Source organism: Oncorhynchus keta, chromosome 15 (assembly GCF_023373465.1).
Source record: "Oncorhynchus keta strain PuntledgeMale-10-30-2019 chromosome 15, Oket_V2, whole genome shotgun sequence".
Lineage (NCBI taxonomy): Eukaryota > Metazoa > Chordata > Actinopteri > Salmoniformes > Salmonidae > Oncorhynchus > Oncorhynchus keta.
The window spans coordinates 38,805,824-38,823,220 of NC_068435.1; the positions used below are offsets into that span (position 1 = coordinate 38,805,824).

Here is a 17,397-nt window from a genome sequence, read left to right on the forward strand (position 1 = left end):
GGACAGAGTGTGGGATAGGAAGGTACAGTATAATGGACAGAGTGTGGGATAGGAAGGTACAGTATAATGGACAGAGTGTGGGATAGGAAGGTACAGTATAATGGACAGAGTGTGGGATAGGAAGGTACAGTATAGTGGACAGAGTGTGGGATAGGAAGGTACAGTATAGTGGACAGAGTGTGGGATAGGAAGGTACAGTATAGTGGACAGAGTGTGGGATAGGAAGGTACAGTATAGTGGACAGAGTGTGGGATAGGAAGGTACAGTATAGTGGACAGAGTGTGGGATAGGAAGGTACAGTATAGTGGACAGAGTGTGGGATAGGAAGGTACAGTATAATGGACAGAGTGTGGGATAGGAAGGTACAGTATAATGGACATAGTGTGGGATAAGAAACAGTATAGTGGATTTGGGATAAGAAGGTACAGTATAGTGGACAGAGTGTGGGATAGGAAGGTACAGTATAGTGGACAGAGTGTGGGATAGGAAGGTACAGTATAATGGACAGAGTGTGGGATAGGAAGGTACAGTATAGTGGACAGAGTGTGGGATAGGAAGGTACAGTATAGTGGACAGAGTGTGGGATAGGAAGGTACAGTATAGTGGACAGAGTGTGGGATAGGAAGGTACAGTATAGTGGACAGAGTGTGGGATAGGAAGGTACAGTATAATGGACAGAGTGTGGGATAGGAAGGTACAGTATAATGGACAGAGTGTGGGATAGGAAGGTACAGTATAGTGGACAGAGTGTGGGATATGAAGGTACAGTATAATGGACAGAGTGTGGGATAGGAAGGTACAGTATAATGGACAGAGTGTGGGATAGGAAGGTACAGTATAATGGACAGAGTGTGGGATAGGAAGGTACAGTATAACGGACAGAGTGTGGGATAGGAAGGTACAGTATAATGGACAGAGTGTGGGATAGGAAGGTACAGTATAGTGGACAGAGTGTGGGATAGGAAGGTACAGTATAGTGGACAGAGTGTGGGATAGGAAGGTACAGTATAATGGACAGAGTGTGGGATAGGAAGGTACAGTATAGTGGACAGAGTGTGGGATAGGAAGGTACAGTATAGTGGACAGAGTGTGGGATAGGAAGGTACAGTATAATGGACAGAGTGTGGGATAGGAAGGTACAGTATAATGGACAGAGTGTGGGATAGGAAGGTACAGTATAATGGACAGAGTGTGGGATAGGAAGGTACAGTATAATGGACAGAGTGTGGGATAGGAAGGTACAGTATCATGGACAGAGTGTGGGATAGGAAGGTACAGTATAGTGGACAGAGTGTGGGATAGGAAGGTACAGTATAATGGACAGACTGCGGGGGGACAGAGAGAGAATATGTACGATCATTCAGACCACCTTGCACCTCTTCCTATTTACCTCAATCTCTCTCTGGAATTAGTGCCATCCCATATAACTGCCCCCGCCACAGTCCCTCTCCCCCTCCCTCTCTCCTGGCTGTCTGAGATTCCAGGCATGTGTGTGTCAGTAAAATAAGCTCCTGTGTTCGGCCCCTTCTTATCCAGAACACACCATGGAGCCGCCATGGCCACAGCTCTGAAAGCCCGGGCAGCGGAGTAGCCCTCTGCATCCCTGAACGGCCCAACGACACTCCCATGTCTGTGTGTTTTAGCGTTAGTGTGTGTGTTTGGATTCGCTGTGGCTTCCAAGAGGTCAGAAAGACACTTTTGTAGTTTTTTTTTTTACCCCCATTGTTTTTTCACTTGACACCGCAAGACCGATGACTGATATATTGTGCCCACCGGGAAGAAGACACAGCATATCTAACGATTACCGGACTTTCTGATCTATATCACGGACATCTCAAACGGTTCACGTATTTTCCTGTAGCACGGCCATGTCAAATGGGTACCGTGTTCTCTGACGTATAAGGGCCATGTCTACGGGTTGCCGTTGTTTTTAAAGTGACATGTCTAACGGTCACCGTACTCTGTCGCAGCACCTCAATGACCTGAAGAAGGAGAACTTCAGCCTCAAGCTCCGCATCTACTTCCTGGAGGAGAGGATCCAGCAGAAGTTCGAGGACAGCAGCGACCATGTCTACCGCACAGTGAGTAACTAGCACACATTAATACACACTGCCTGTCGTTGGTCCTGTTTGAAATAGAACTGAGCCAAACTCTAGCTGGAGGAGAAGGGGTGAGCTGATACACTCAACGATGCTTTAGCACATCTGTAGGGAACGTAGGTTCTGGAATGTCTCAATACCCGCTGGCTTTCATTCCATTGAGCCACTGAAACATTTAAATAAATATATATGGCCTTTTCTTCATGATGAGTATTGTTTAGCGCGACTATGACCATAGGAGTTGGAAAGACAACGCAAACAGATTTGGGACCAGGCTACCGCGTGTGTCTCTCCGTGGAGAATCTAGCACTTCTTTCCCCTGTGATGTCATTGTCCTACCACAGGGAACCATGCAGTGAGTGTTTGTATAGATATCATAGTTCCTATGCCTTACCCTCAGTACAATGGTACACAGACAGCTCCTAATCCCAGGGAAAGGACAGCAGTCTGGGGGCACAGGGTGTTAGCCTGCTGCCTGCATGTTCAAAGGGGGTAGACGGGAGGGTGTGTGAGATCATATACTGTGTGACTCTGTTAACCAGCTGTTGTCTGTGTGCATATGGAAACTGGTCAATTCTCCAGAATCCCCGTAGACCACCACTCCAGATAGGTAGATAGATTAGTGTGCGTGGCTATGTGCTGCGTGTGTGTTTGTATTCTTCCAAGATGGCTGACCTGATCCAAACAAACAAGACCTGAATGTGCTCGGACTTATCATCCTTTATCTCTGCATGCCACAGCTAACTGAGTGGAGAGACGTTCGACCAAACTGTCACTTTCATGTTTGAGCATGTTATAGTAGGCTATTAAGCCCTCAATATCTCATGTACGTTTAAAGCTTCATCGGTTTAATAACCTTTTATTCATATAAGAGGAGACTCACTTCAAGACAATATGATGATGCGGTGACTTCATTGTCTTCTTGTTTACGCATCTTGCATCACTCATCTCATATGTGTATACTGTATTTTATACCATCTATTGCATCTTACCTATGCCACTCTGTCATTGCTCATCCATATATTTATATGTATATATTCCTATTTCACTCCTTTACTTAGATTTGTGTGTATTAGGTAGCTGTTGTGGAATTGTTAGATTACATGTTAGATATTGCTGCACTGTCGGGAACTAAAAGCAGAAGCATTTCGCTACACTCGCAATAACATCTGCTAACCATGTGTATGTGACCAATAACGTCTGCTAACCATGTGTATGTGACCAATAACGTCTGCTAACCATGTGTATGTGACCAATAACGTCTGCTAACCATGTGTATGTGACCAATAACGTCTGCTAACCATGTGTATGTGACCATTAACATCTGCTAACCATGTGTATGTGACCATTAACATCTGTTAACCATGTGTATGTGACCATTAACGTCTGCTAACCATGTGTATGTGACCAATAACGTCTGCTAACCATGTGTATGTGACCAATAACGTCTGCTAACCATGTGTATGTGACCAATAACATCTGCCAACCATGTGTATGTGACCAATAACATCTGCCAACCATGTGTATGTGACCAATAACATCTGCTAACCATGTGTATGTGACCAATAACATCTGCCAACCATGTGTATGTGACCAATAACATCTGCCAACCATGTGTATGTGACCAATAACATCTGCCAACCATGTGTATGTGACCAATAACATCTGCCAACCATGTGCATGTGACCAATAACATCTGCCAACCATGTGCATGTGACCAATAACATCTGCCAACCATGTGTATGTGACCAATAACATCTGCCAACCATGTGTATGTGACCAATAACATCTGCCAACCATGTGCATGTGACCAATAACATCTGCCAACCATGTGCATGTGACCAATAACATCTGCCAACCATGTGCATGTGACCAATAACGTCTGCTAACCATGTGTATGTGACCAATAACATCTGCCAACCATGTGCATGTGACCAATAACATTTGATTTTCTCAGATAAAGATTGGTGTTGGATTGTTTCTTTGGAGATTGCATGATCCAGTTAATTCCCTGGCACCGTTTCTGTTGTCTTGGTTTACACTCACTGCTCAGACCAACATTAGGAATCAGAGGGATTCTACGTGTAGTCCAAGAGTGCAATCATTTATTCAACACATTTGTTCTTCTGCAATGGGTTTCAACTGTGGTTTTCATCCCAATCGGTGTGTGTATGTCAGTATAGGGATATATCTGTGGTGTATACTGTATGTGGGTGCCCTGTGTGTGTGTGTGTGTGTGTGTGTGTGTATGTCAGTATAGGGATCTGTGGTGTATACTGTATGTGGGTGCCCTGTGTGTGTGTGTGTCAGTATAGGGATCTATCTGTGGTGTATACTGTATGTGGGTGCCCTGTGTGTGTATGTAAGCGAATAGGCCTATTACTACTCTTAATCCCAGGTCTAGGCCAATCACGGCCGCCTCTTCCCATTCCAGTGCATGTCTAGTTATAAGGGGAAATGTCGCTGTGGGCCAAGGGGGGGGGAGGGGGGGGGGGCAGCAATAGCAAGTGCACCATAGACTGCTATATTTAGAGCTGTGTGGATAACAGGAAAACATCCCAGTTACTGTCTGCCTGTCATGCAGTGACGCATGATGTGAAAAGTAATGCTTTATAAAATAAGAGTTCAAGTTTTAATGTCATGGCAAATGGCAAAGGACAGTGAAATGTCTTTCTTGCCAGCTCCGAACCCAACAATGCAGTAATCAATATCAATGTAGCACTAAAAATAACTTAAGGTAGATTAAAAACACACCAGAATTTAAAAAGTAGAAAACAAGAAAGTAAGAAGCTGGTCAGTTCCAGTACTATATTTACAATGTGCAGGGCCACTGGAGTGATAGAGGACAGACACACCGGTCTCTACATTGCAGATGAGCTGAAGGCAGTCATCAATGACCTTGGACCACAGGCTGCTTGGTCTAAAGTGGAGGAGTCCTACCTTCACATCACACCCATTGGCTGTGCTGCTCATGCATTGAATCTGCTCCTCGATGACATCATGGAAATGAAAACAATGGATACACTCTACAAGAGAGCCAAGGAAATGGTTAGGTATGGGAAGGGTCATCAAGTTATAACATCAATCTACCACACCAAGCAAAATGAGAAGAATAATAGCACCACATTGAAGCTGCCCAGCAACACCCATTGGGGTGGTGTTGTCATCATGTTTGACCGTCTCCTGGAGGGGAAGGAGTCTCTCCAAGAAGTGTCCATATCACAGTCTGCCGATATGGACAGCCCCATCAAGAGGATCCTCCTGGATGATGAACTTTGGGAGAGAGTGGTAAGCAGCCTGAAACTCCTGAAACCTATAGCAGTAGCCATTGCACAGATTGAGGGAGACAATGCCATCCTGTCTGTTATTCAGACTCTGCTTGCAGATGTAAGAGAAGAAATCCGTACTGCCCTGCCCACTTCACTGTTGCTCCAAGCAGATGAAACTGCAGTTCTGAAATACATCAAAAAGCGTGAAGACTTCTGCCTGAAGCCCATACATGCCACAGGGTACATGCTGCACCTCAAGTATGCTGGCAAGAGCATCCTGTCTGGTGCAGAGAACAACAAGGCCTATGGTGTCATCACTACCGTGTCTCGCCACCTTGGCCTGGATGAGGGCAAGGTTCTTGGCAGTCTGGCGAAGTACACTTCCAAGCGAGGGCTTTGGGATGGAGATGCAATATGGCAATCGTGCCAATATATCTCATCAGTCACCTGGTGGAAGGGACTTTGTGGATCTGAGGACTTTTCCCCTGTTGCCTCCATCATCCTCCAAATCCAACCAACATCAGCTGCCTCAGAGCACAACTGGTCCTTTTTTGGGAACAGACACCAAAGCACGCAACAGGCTGACCAATGCAAGGGTTGAAAAATTGGTGTCCATCCAGGCACATTTGAGGCTGACAATGAGCCATCCTCAACAAGGTTGGAAAGTGACAGTGAAGATGAGGCCTCAGAGTCTGATGTTCAAGAGGTGGACATTGAGGAGGTCCAAGGAGAAGACATGGAAGTCTGAGAGGAAGACAATCAAAGCTTTATTTTCTAGACTATCATTTTACAGATGTATGTTGAAAACGTTTTTGGGAGATGCGATGGATCACTGGGGATCATTCAATATTCCCTTTCTTTTGTTGTTCAGTGAAATCATCCCATGTGATGAGTCAACTAATTTAATTAAAGTTCAATTTGTAACTAAATAGTTTTTTTTATTTCTATTGGAAGGATTTAATCATTTACAATTATGTCTACTAATGACAAGGACAAAGGTTTATGTTTCTGTCTCCATATGATATGGTAAGTATATCAAATGCAAAAAACATCTACCGTAATTTCCGGACTATAAGCCGGAAACCTGACTCAGTGCAAAAAGACAAACTTTTCAGAGGGAAGAAAAGCAGATGGCCCAAAGTATTTGCAGCCACTCGACATCAGTGTAAATCGTGCATTTAAGGTGGCGCTCCTTGTTCAGTGGGAGTCTTGGATGACAAGTGGGGAGAAACATCGGATGAAGCAATTCTGAGGCTATTCAACTCCGACACCGAAGGAGATGACTTCAGTGGTTTCAGTGCACAGGAGGAGGAAGATAGTGACCAATGACTTTACTGGTAGGCTACTGTTTAATTTTTGTTACAAGCCGTGTTTCGTTAAAGCCTATTTATTTTTGTTACAAGCCGTGTTTCGTTAAAGCCTATTTATTTTTGTTACAAGCCGTGTTTAGTTTAAAGGCTGTGTAAAGTTCATTTGTTTCAATGTACCGGTAGGCACCTGCGGCTTATAGACATGTGCGGCTTATTTATGTACAAAATACATATTTTTAAATAATTCAGTGGGTGCGGTTTATATTCGGGTGCGCTTAATAGTCCAGCAATTACGGTACATTTAAACGGTATTAATATTAATATGCATACATTCCCATTAATTCTCATATATTCTCGTTAATCCCCACGGAAAGTTTCCACCTCTGAATATTCCCCAAAATGTGCAACCCTAGTGTAGAGTCAGCATACATTTGTGTGCATGTTTTGTGTGTTTTAGAGTGTCAGTGTGTGTGAGTGTGTAGAGTCCTGTGAGTGTGCCTCTTGCCATGTGGAAGTATACAGAACAGTCTATGCCTCGGGTGGCTGGAAGCTTTAACTATTTTCCGGGCCTTTCTATCACACTGCCTGATATAGTACTATCTGCACCACCCTCTGTAGCGCCATGCGATCGAGGGCGGTGCTGTTGCCATTCCAAGTAGTGATACAGCCAGTCAGGATGCTCTCGGTGGTACAGCTGTAGAACGTTTGAGGATCTGAGGGCCCACACCAAACCTTTTCAACTTCCTGAGGGGCCTTCTTCACGACTGTGCGCGTGTGAGTGGACCATTTTAAGTCCTTAGTGGTTTAGACCGAGGAACTTGAAGCTTTCGACCTGCTCCACGGCAGACCCGTTGAAATGGATGGGGGCTCACCCCATTCCCTTTAGTCCACGATCAGCTCCTTGGTCTGACTGCAGTTGAGGAAGAGGTTGTTGTCCCGGCACCACACTGCCAGGTCACTGACCTCCCTGTAGGCTGCCTCATCGTCGCCAGTGGTCAGGCCTATCATGGTGATGATGGCGTTGGAGGGAGAAAGAGATTAAGAGAAAGAGAGGGAGAGAGACTGTCCAATTTTGAGTGGACAGTCACATTCCAAAGACATTTTCAAATCCCAAATCACTGGCCTCAGGGCCCTGTCCTGGCTTGCTGTGTCTGTTAGAGCAGACAAAATGTGTATCTTAACCCCTGACCCCTGGTATAAGCTCCAGAGCTGCTCTGCATTCCCCCTGGTCTAAATATAACCTCTGACATCGGAATGCCATGTTCCCACTGATGTTACATTACACCAACACACCGCTCTGATTAATACAGCAGGGAGAGGGGGGTTATGGGAAATCCATGCAGGATAGAAGGGATGGGGGGGGTCAGGTGTAGATGTTTAAGTTATTTGGGGGTGAGAAGGAGAGGGGACAGGTTGTGAATGTAGGGTTACTGTTGCTGACTATCTATTTGAAGGGGATAGGAGACACTGGATAATGTACAAGACTAAATAATAGGTGCATTTGGAGTTTCAAGGAGGGTATATTGTGTCCTCTGCTTGTCAGGGGTCTTTGCACAGCAGTACAGGTTCTTTGCTACACCGTAGCGCTCAAACACCGCTCATCTTTTATCTGGAGAATCCCAGCTGAGGTTTGTCATAGACAGGTGGCAGAAAATAGAACAAGGGCAACACCTGCACTGAGGCATCAGCACAGAGTCGGCTACAGTCCATACCACAGTCCACACATTCCATCTACAGTCCATACCACAGTCCATCTACAGTCCATACCACAGTCCATACCACAGTCCATACCACAGTCCAGATACAATCCACACAGTCCATACCACAGTCCACACATTCCATACCACAGTCCATCTACAGTTCATACCACAGTCCATCTACAGTTCATACCACAGTCCATCTACAGTTCATACCACAGTCCACACATTCCATACCACAGTCCATCTACAGTTCATACCACAGTCCATCTACAGTTCATACCACAGTCCATCTACAGTCCATACCACAGTCCATCTACAGTCCATACCACAGTCCATCTACAGTTCATACCACAGTCCATCTACAGTCCATACCACAGTCCATCTACAGTTCATACCACAGTCCATCTACAGTCCATACCACAGACCATACCACAGTCCATACCACAGTCCATTCTACAGTCCATCTACAGTCCATACCACAGTCCATCTACAGTCCATACCACAGTCCATACCACAGTCCATACCACAGTCCATCTACAGTTCATACCACAGTCCATCTACAGTTCATACCACAGTCCATCTACAGTTCATACCACAGTCCATCTACAGTTCATACCACAGTCCATACCAGTCCATACCACAGTCCATACCAGTCCATCTACAGTTCACACCACAGTCCATCTACAGTCCATCTACAGTCCATACCACAGTCCATCTACAGTCCATCTACAGTCCATACCACAGTCCATCTACAGTTCATACCACAGTCCATCTACAGTTCATACCACAGTCCATCTACAGTTCATACCACAGTCCATCTACAGTTCATACCACAGTCCATACCACAGTCCATCTACAGTTCATACCACAGTCCATCTACAGTTCATACCACAGTCCATCTACAGTTCATACCACAGTCCATCTACAGTTCATACCACAGTCCATCTACAGTTCATACCACAGTCCATCTACAGTTCATACCACAGTTCATACCACAGTCCATCTACAGTTCATACCAGTCCATCTACAGTCCATCTACAGTTCACACCACAGTCCATCTACAGTTCACACCACAGTCCATCTACAGTCCATACCACAGTCCATCTACAGTTCATACCAGTCCATCTACAGTTCATACCAGTCCATCTACAGTTCATACCAGTCCATCTACAGTCCATACCACAGTCCATCTACAGTTCACACCACAGTCCATACCACAGTCCATCTACAGTTCATACTACAGTCTGTCAGGACTCGGTTACGAACTCGGGTCTCCAGTGTGAGAAACAGTCACTTAGTAAACTGAGCCACTCATAGTCGGCAGAACCCAGAAGATGAGGCAGACAGGAGTACTAGAGAAGGTGATTTAATAAAGAACAAATGTATATCCTCAAAGACACAAGGAAAATCCACAAAGTGGTAAGCAGGGAAAAAACAAACCTCAAAAGAATAATAAAAAAACAAACAAGAACAAAACCAGAGTACCTCAAGAGAATCCAACTAGCGAAACAAGCGTTCACAGCATGGCTCGGGCTGGGTGCTAGCATACAAACACAGAGCAAAGAACTGAGGAAAACTAAGGGTTTAAATACAATCAAGGGAAACGAGGCACAGGTGCAAATAATAACTGGGAACAAGGGAAAACAAAAGGGTCAAAAAGCACAATGGGGGCATCTAGTGACCAAAACCGGAACAACCCTGGCCAAATCCTGACACAGTCCATACAGCAGTCCATCTACAATCCATACAGCAGTCCATACCACAGACCATCGACAGTCCATACCACAGTTCATCTACAGTCCATACCACAGTCCATCTACAGTCCATCTACAGTCCATCTACAGTCCATACCACAGTCCATCTACAGTCCAAACAGCAGTCCATCTACAGTCCATACCACAGTCCATCTACAGGCCATACCACAGTCCATACAGCAGTCCTTCTACAGGCCATACCACAGTCCATCGACAGTCCATACCGCAGTCCATCTACAGTCCATCTACAGTCCAAACAGCAGTCCATCTACAGTCCAAACAGCAGTCCATCTACAGTCCATCTACAGTCCATACCGCAGTCCATCTACAGTCCATCTACAGTCCATACCACAGTCCATCTACAGTCCAAACAGCAGTCCATCTACAGTCCATACAGCAGTCCTTCTACAGGCCATACCACAGTCCATCTACAGGCCATACCACAGTCCATACTGCAGTCCATACAGCAGTCCTTCTACAGGCCATACCACAGTCCATCTACAGGCCATACCACAGTCCATACTGCAGTCCATACAGCAGTCCTTCCACAGGCCATACCACAGTCCATCGACAGTCCATACCGCAGTCCATCTACAGTCCATCTACAGGCCATACCACAGTCCATCTACAGGCCATACCACAGTCCATACTGCAGTCCATACAGCAGTCCTTCCACAGGCCATACCACAGTCCATCTACAGTCCATACCACAGTCCATCTACAGTCCATACAACAGTCCATACTGCAGTCCATACAGCAGTCCATCTACAGTCCATACAGCAGTCCTTCTACAGTCCATACCGCAGTCCATACCGCAGTCCATCTACAGTCCAGACGTTAGTCCATCTACAGTCCATACAGCAGTCCATCTACAGTCCATACCACAGTCCATCTACAGTCCATACCACAGTCCATCTACTGTCCATACCGCAGTCCATCTACAGTCCATCTACAGTTCATACCACAGTCCATACCACAGTCCAGCTACAGTCTACACAGTTTATCCACAATCCATCGACAGTCCATACGGCAGTCCATCTACAGTCCATCTACAGTTCATACCACAGTCCATCTACAGTCCATACCACAGTCCAGCTACAGTCTATACCACAGTCCATCTACAGTCCATCCAAAGTCAATCTACAGTCCATCTACAGTTCATACCACAGTCCAGCTACAGTCTACACAGTTCATACCACAGTCCATCTACAGTCCATACCGCAGTCCATCTACAGTCCATTTACAGTCCATACCACAGTCCATCTACAGTCCATTCTGCAGTCCATCTACAGCCCATACAGCAGTCCATCTACAGTCCATACAGTAGTCCATCAACAGTCCATCTTCAGTCCATACCACAGTCCATCTACAGTCCATCTACAGCCCATACAGCAGTCCATCTACAGTCCATACAGCAGTCCATCTACAGTCCATCTACAGTCCATACAGCAGTCCATCTACAGTCCATACAGCAGTCCATCTCTAGTCCATCTACAGTCCATACCACAGTCCATTTACAGTCCATCTACAGTCCATACGTTAGTCCATCTACAGTCCAAACAGCAGTCCATCTACAGTCCATACCACAGTCCATCTACAGGCCATACCGCAGTCCATCTACAGTCCATACAGCAGTCCATCTACAGTCCATATACAGTCCATACAGCAGTCCATCTACAGTCCAAACAGCAGTCCATCTACAGTCCATACCACAGTCCATCTACAGGCCATACCACAGTCCATACTGCAGTCCATACAGCAGTCCTTCTACAGGTCATACCACAGTCCATCGACAGTCCATACCGCAGTCCATCTACAGTCCATACAGCAGTCCATCTACAGTCCATAAAGCAGTCCATCTACAATCCATACAGCAGGTCATACAGCAGTCCATCTCTCGTCCATCCACAGTCCATCTACAGTCCATCTAAAGTCCATACAGCATTCCATCTACAGTCCATACAGCGTTCCATCTACAGTCCATACAGCAGTCAATCTACAGTCCATAAAGCAGTTCATCTACAGCCCATACAGCAGTCCATCTACAGCCCATACAGCAGTCCATATACAGTCCATACACCAGTCCTTCCATACAGCAGTCCATCTCTAATCCATCTACAGTCCATACCACAGTCCATCTACAGTCCATCTACAGTCCATACCACAGTCCATCTACAGTCCATCTACAGTCCATACAGCAGTCCATCTACAGTCCATACAGCAGTCCATCTACAGTCCATCTACAGCCCATACAGCAGTCCATCTACAGTCCATACAGCAGTCCATCTACAGTCCATACAGCATTCCATCTCCAGTCCATACAGCGTTTCATCTACAGTCCATACAGCAGTCAATCTACAGTCCATACAGCAGTTCATCTACAGTCCATACCGCAGTCCATCTACAGTCCGTACATTAGTCCATCTACAGTCCATAAAGTAATTCATCTACAGTCCATACCGCAGTCCATTTACAGTCCATCTACAGTCCACACCGCAGTCCATCTCCAGTCCATACCGCAGTCCATCTACAGTCCATACAGCAGTCCATCTACAGTCCATACCGCAGTCCATTTACAGTCCATACAGCAGTCCATCTACAGTCCATACCGCAGTCCATCTACAGCCCATACAGCAGTCCATCTACAGTCCATACAGTAGTCCATCAACAGTCCATCTTCAGTCCATACCACAGTCCATCTACAGTCCATCTACAGCCCATACAGCAGTCCATCTACAGTCCATACAGCAGTCCATCTACAGTCCATACAGCAGTTCATCTACAGTCCATACCGCAGTCCATCTACAGTCCGTACATTAGTCCATCTACAGTCCATAAAGTAATTCATCTACAGTCCATACCGCAGTCCATTTACAGTCCATCTACAGTCCACACCGCAGTCCATCTCCAGTCCATACCGCAGTCCATCTACAGTCCATACAGCAGTCCATCTACAGTCCATACCGCAGTCCATTTACAGTCCATACAGCAGTCCATCTACAGTCCATACCGCAGTCCATCTACAGCCCATACAGCAGTCCATCTACAGTCCATACAGTAGTCCATCAACAGTCCATCTTCAGTCCATACCACAGTCCATCTACAGTCCATCTACAGCCCATACAGCAGTCCATCTACAGTCCATACAGCAGTCCATCTACAGTCCATCTACAGTCCATACAGCAGTCCATCTACAGTCCATACAGCAGTCCATCTCTAGTCCATCTACAGTCCATACCACAGTCCATTTACAGTCCATCTACAGTCCATACGTTAGTCCATCTACAGTCCAAACAGCAGTCCATCTACAGTCCATACCACAGTCCATCTACAGGCCATACCGCAGTCCATCTACAGTCCATACAGCAGTCCATCTACAGTCCATATACAGTCCATACAGCAGTCCATCTACAGTCCAAACAGCAGTCCATCTACAGTCCATACCACAGTCCATCTACAGGCCATACCACAGTCCATACTGCAGTCCATACAGCAGTCCTTCTACAGGCCATACCACAGTCCATCGACAGTCCATACCGCAGTCCATCTACAGTCCATACAGCAGTCCATCTACAGTCCATAAAGCAGTCCATCTACAATCCATACAGCAGGTCATACAGCAGTCCATCTCTCGTCCATCCACAGTCCATCTACAGTCCATCTAAAGTCCATACAGCATTCCATCTACAGTCCATACAGCATTCCATCTACAGTCCATACAGCAGTCAATCTACAGTCCATAAAGCAGTTCATCTACAGCCCATACAGCAGTCCATCTACAGCCCATACAGCAGTCCATATACAGTCCATACACCAGTCCTTCCATACAGCAGTCCATCTCTAATCCATCTACAGTCCATACCACAGTCCATCTACAGTCCATCTACAGTCCATACCACAGTCCATCTACAGTCCATCTACAGTCCATACAGCAGTCCATCTACAGTCCATACAGCAGTCCATCTACAGTCCATCTACAGCCCATACAGCAGTCCATCTACAGTCCATACAGCGTTTCATCTACAGTCCATACAGCAGTCCATCTACAGTCCATACAGCAGTCCATCTACAGTCCATACAGCAGTCCATCTACAGTCCATCTCCAGTCCATACAGCGTTTCATCTACAGTCCATACAGCAGTCAATCTACAGTCCATACAGCAGTTCATCTACAGTCCATACCGCAGTCCATCTACAGTCCGTACATTAGTCCATCTACAGTCCATAAAGTAATTCATCTACAGTCCATATAGCAGTACATCTACAGTCCATACCGCAGTCCATTTACAGTCCATCTACAGTCCACACCGCAGTCCATCTCCAGTCCATACCGCAGTCCATCTACAGTCCATACAGCAGTCCATCTACAGTCCATACCGCAGTCCATCTACAGTCCATACAGCAGTCCATCTACAGTCCATACCGCAGTCCATCTACAGTCCATACGTTAGTCCATCTACAGTCCATACAATTTGTGTTTTTGCCCATAATTTCATTTAAAGTACTATAAAGTGTTTTTAATCATTCTTTATATCATTGATCTTGGCTTCATATAACCGTTTCTTCTTCTTTTTGTTGAGTTTAGTCACCTATTTTCTCATTTTGCAGTAAGTCAGCCAGTGAGATGTGCAGCCAGACTTATTAGCCACTCCTTTTGCCCCGCAGGGTGGCAGGTAGCCTCGTGGTTAGAGCACTGGACAGCAGTAACCAAATGGTTGCAAGATCAAATCCCAGAGCTGACAAGGTAGAAATCTGTCATTCTGCCCCTGAACAAGGCAGCTAATACACTGTTCCTAGGCCATCATTGAAAATAAGAATTTGTTCTTAACTGACTTGCCTAGTTAAATAAAGGTAAAAAAATTACAACAAATATTTTTAGCATCATCCACATTAGAGTCAAAAAATGATATGATCTCTTATTCACTATTTTAGGCCCAGCTGTTGGAACTTTGGCTTTCCTGGATATAGCCACTGTGATTATGGTTCTGTATCGGTCACTGTGTGAGACTGCAATGCTCCTCCTGTGTTTTACAGTGCTAGTTGTGTCTGTACTTCTTTGAGTTTCTATGACTTCATTGACTTGTTTTAAAATGTCTATTTGATATTCCTTATCTTTTGAGATGAATCGTTTTGATGTGGGCCAGGAGGAGGATAACACAATGTCATGTGTGCTGTCATACATCATTCTTTTACAATAAGCAATCATTCCATGTTCCATCCCACCTCTATTCCAGAACATCGAGTTGAAGGTAGAAGTGGAGAGCTTGAAGCAGGAGGTACAGGAGAAACAAGACCTTCATGAGAAGGCTCTGTAAGTACATCACGACACATCCAGACTGACTGTTGACCAACTGTAGTCATCTAATCGGAATATCTCACACTTCTTACACTGGCTTCAAATTCAAATGTGAAGTAGACTGACCGCCAACCAACAGATTGTAACCATGCACTGTGAATGACCTTAATTGCCTCACAATGACATCACCAATGCTACATACGGTATCCACCCAGATAATACTGTCCTTTTATCCTTCCTGAAATGCCCTTGAGAATTATCTTAAAGTTTTCCAAAGACCGACAGACTTATGACTAAATGTGACATGCTTCGCTTGTATTCAGAAATACAATTTGCTCAAGTGATTATGGAAAACACCCTGGTGAGTGTTCGTCTTTGATGGGCCTTAACAAGGCTGTGTCTCACTAAAAGGGTGTTATAGCTGGCTAGCAAGCCTATAGCAGCCTAAAAATGTAGGCATAGACCAGTGATCTGTAGGGAGTCCTCACAGGGTTACACTCTTTTAGAGGTAACACCACAGATCATGTTTCCACAGCTGGTGGGGTGAAAGAGGACAAGACACACACACACACAGGAGCGTACACACACACACACACACACACACACACACACACATGTTCATACGCACACTGCACATACTGTACACACACTCACGCACACCCATGCAGTCCTGGTGTCCAACCCAATGGGATCGCCAAAAGGGCTGATATCTTGGCGTGCAGACGGGATATGAAAGGCAATACCTGGCACGTCAACCCCTCACCCCCTGCTGTTGCTGCTAGGCTTTGAATTTAATCCCCCCCCCTGAAGCGGAATTCATTTGATGGACATATTCTGTGTATTCATCAGATTGCTATAAGATTAAAGGTCCACTTTGCTGGCTCGTGCCTCCAGCCTAGAGTCCAAAGCCTGAGATCAGAGGGGGCATGTGTTGGAGATGGGGGTCTCAGTAGTAAATATGTTGCTGACGGAGGGGACCCTTTAGCATGCTAGCTCCTAATCACTGCCAGCTCCACAGCTGGTGTGATGGGTACATTGTGTTCCCCCTGTCTTTCTGCTCACGTGGCTGCTAATCAGCGTTACATTACTGTATTAATGTGGAGATCAGAATAGCTGAGTCATTATTACCCCACATGGAGTCATCAAGAGCTGGACAGAACACTTGTTCTGAGTTTGTTGTTTTTGAGTTCAGTCTGGGTAATCCAGTGATGGTCTGGACTGTATGTCAAGCGTAGTGTTTGTGTAAGGGCCTTTCTACAATGTAAAAGCGTGTGTGTGTGTGTGTGTGTGTGTGTGTGTGTGTGTGTGTGTGTGTGTGTGTGTGTGTGTGTGTGTGTGTGTGTGTGTGTGTGTGTGTGTGTGTGTGTGTGTGTGTGCTGTGAATATATTCATGCGTGTGAGGGAGTGTGTGTTGAGTTCATTGTCATAATATAAAAATATCTAGTGGGAATAAAGGACTAATCTTCTCCTAACAGCCACCAGTAAGACTGCCCAGCAGTAACAGCCACTCGATGCAGACAGACAGTAGCATTACACAGTCTGGTTGAAAATAATCCTAGTTATCTGAGCTGCCGTCTGCTATAGTCAGATGGTCCGAGTTAAAAACAGAGGACGAGAGGACAGGAGGAATAGAGTATACATACAGAGCAGATGGGATGGTGCCATTTTGGGATGCACAGCAGGAATTCTGGGATGGCGTCGTTGAGTGACTCAGTGAAACAGATACTTAAAGACATGCACGCACACGCACGCACACACACACATACACACACGCACATACACACATACACACACGCACATACACATTAAATAGGTTCTCCAGCTCAAAATGCGTATCAGCCAATGAAAAGCAATGATGTACTTGCATGTGACAGAACGCTAAATTGTAGCTGGTGACGTCCATGTAATATAGCCTATGCAATATGATTATTAGGCAATAGCAGTGTTTGTGTGCAAGGCTGAAGAAAGA

The 17,397-nt window shown here is 45.5% G+C and overlaps 1 protein-coding gene across 1 annotated transcript in view; it reads left to right on the plus strand.

The window, feature by feature from the left end:
• Positions 1 to 1,534: 1,534 nt before the first annotated feature.
• The window catches only part of LOC118395242 (myomegalin-like), a 57,499-nt gene continuing 41,636 nt past the window's right edge, over positions 1,535 to 17,397 (plus strand). The window contains exons 1-2 of the mRNA XM_052464270.1: positions 1,535 to 2,081; positions 15,367 to 15,443. Coding sequence (XP_052320230.1) covers positions 1,941 to 2,081; positions 15,367 to 15,443 — 218 coding nt within the window. The 5' untranslated portion in view covers positions 1,535 to 1,940. The remainder of the gene's footprint in view (positions 2,082 to 15,366; positions 15,444 to 17,397) is intronic.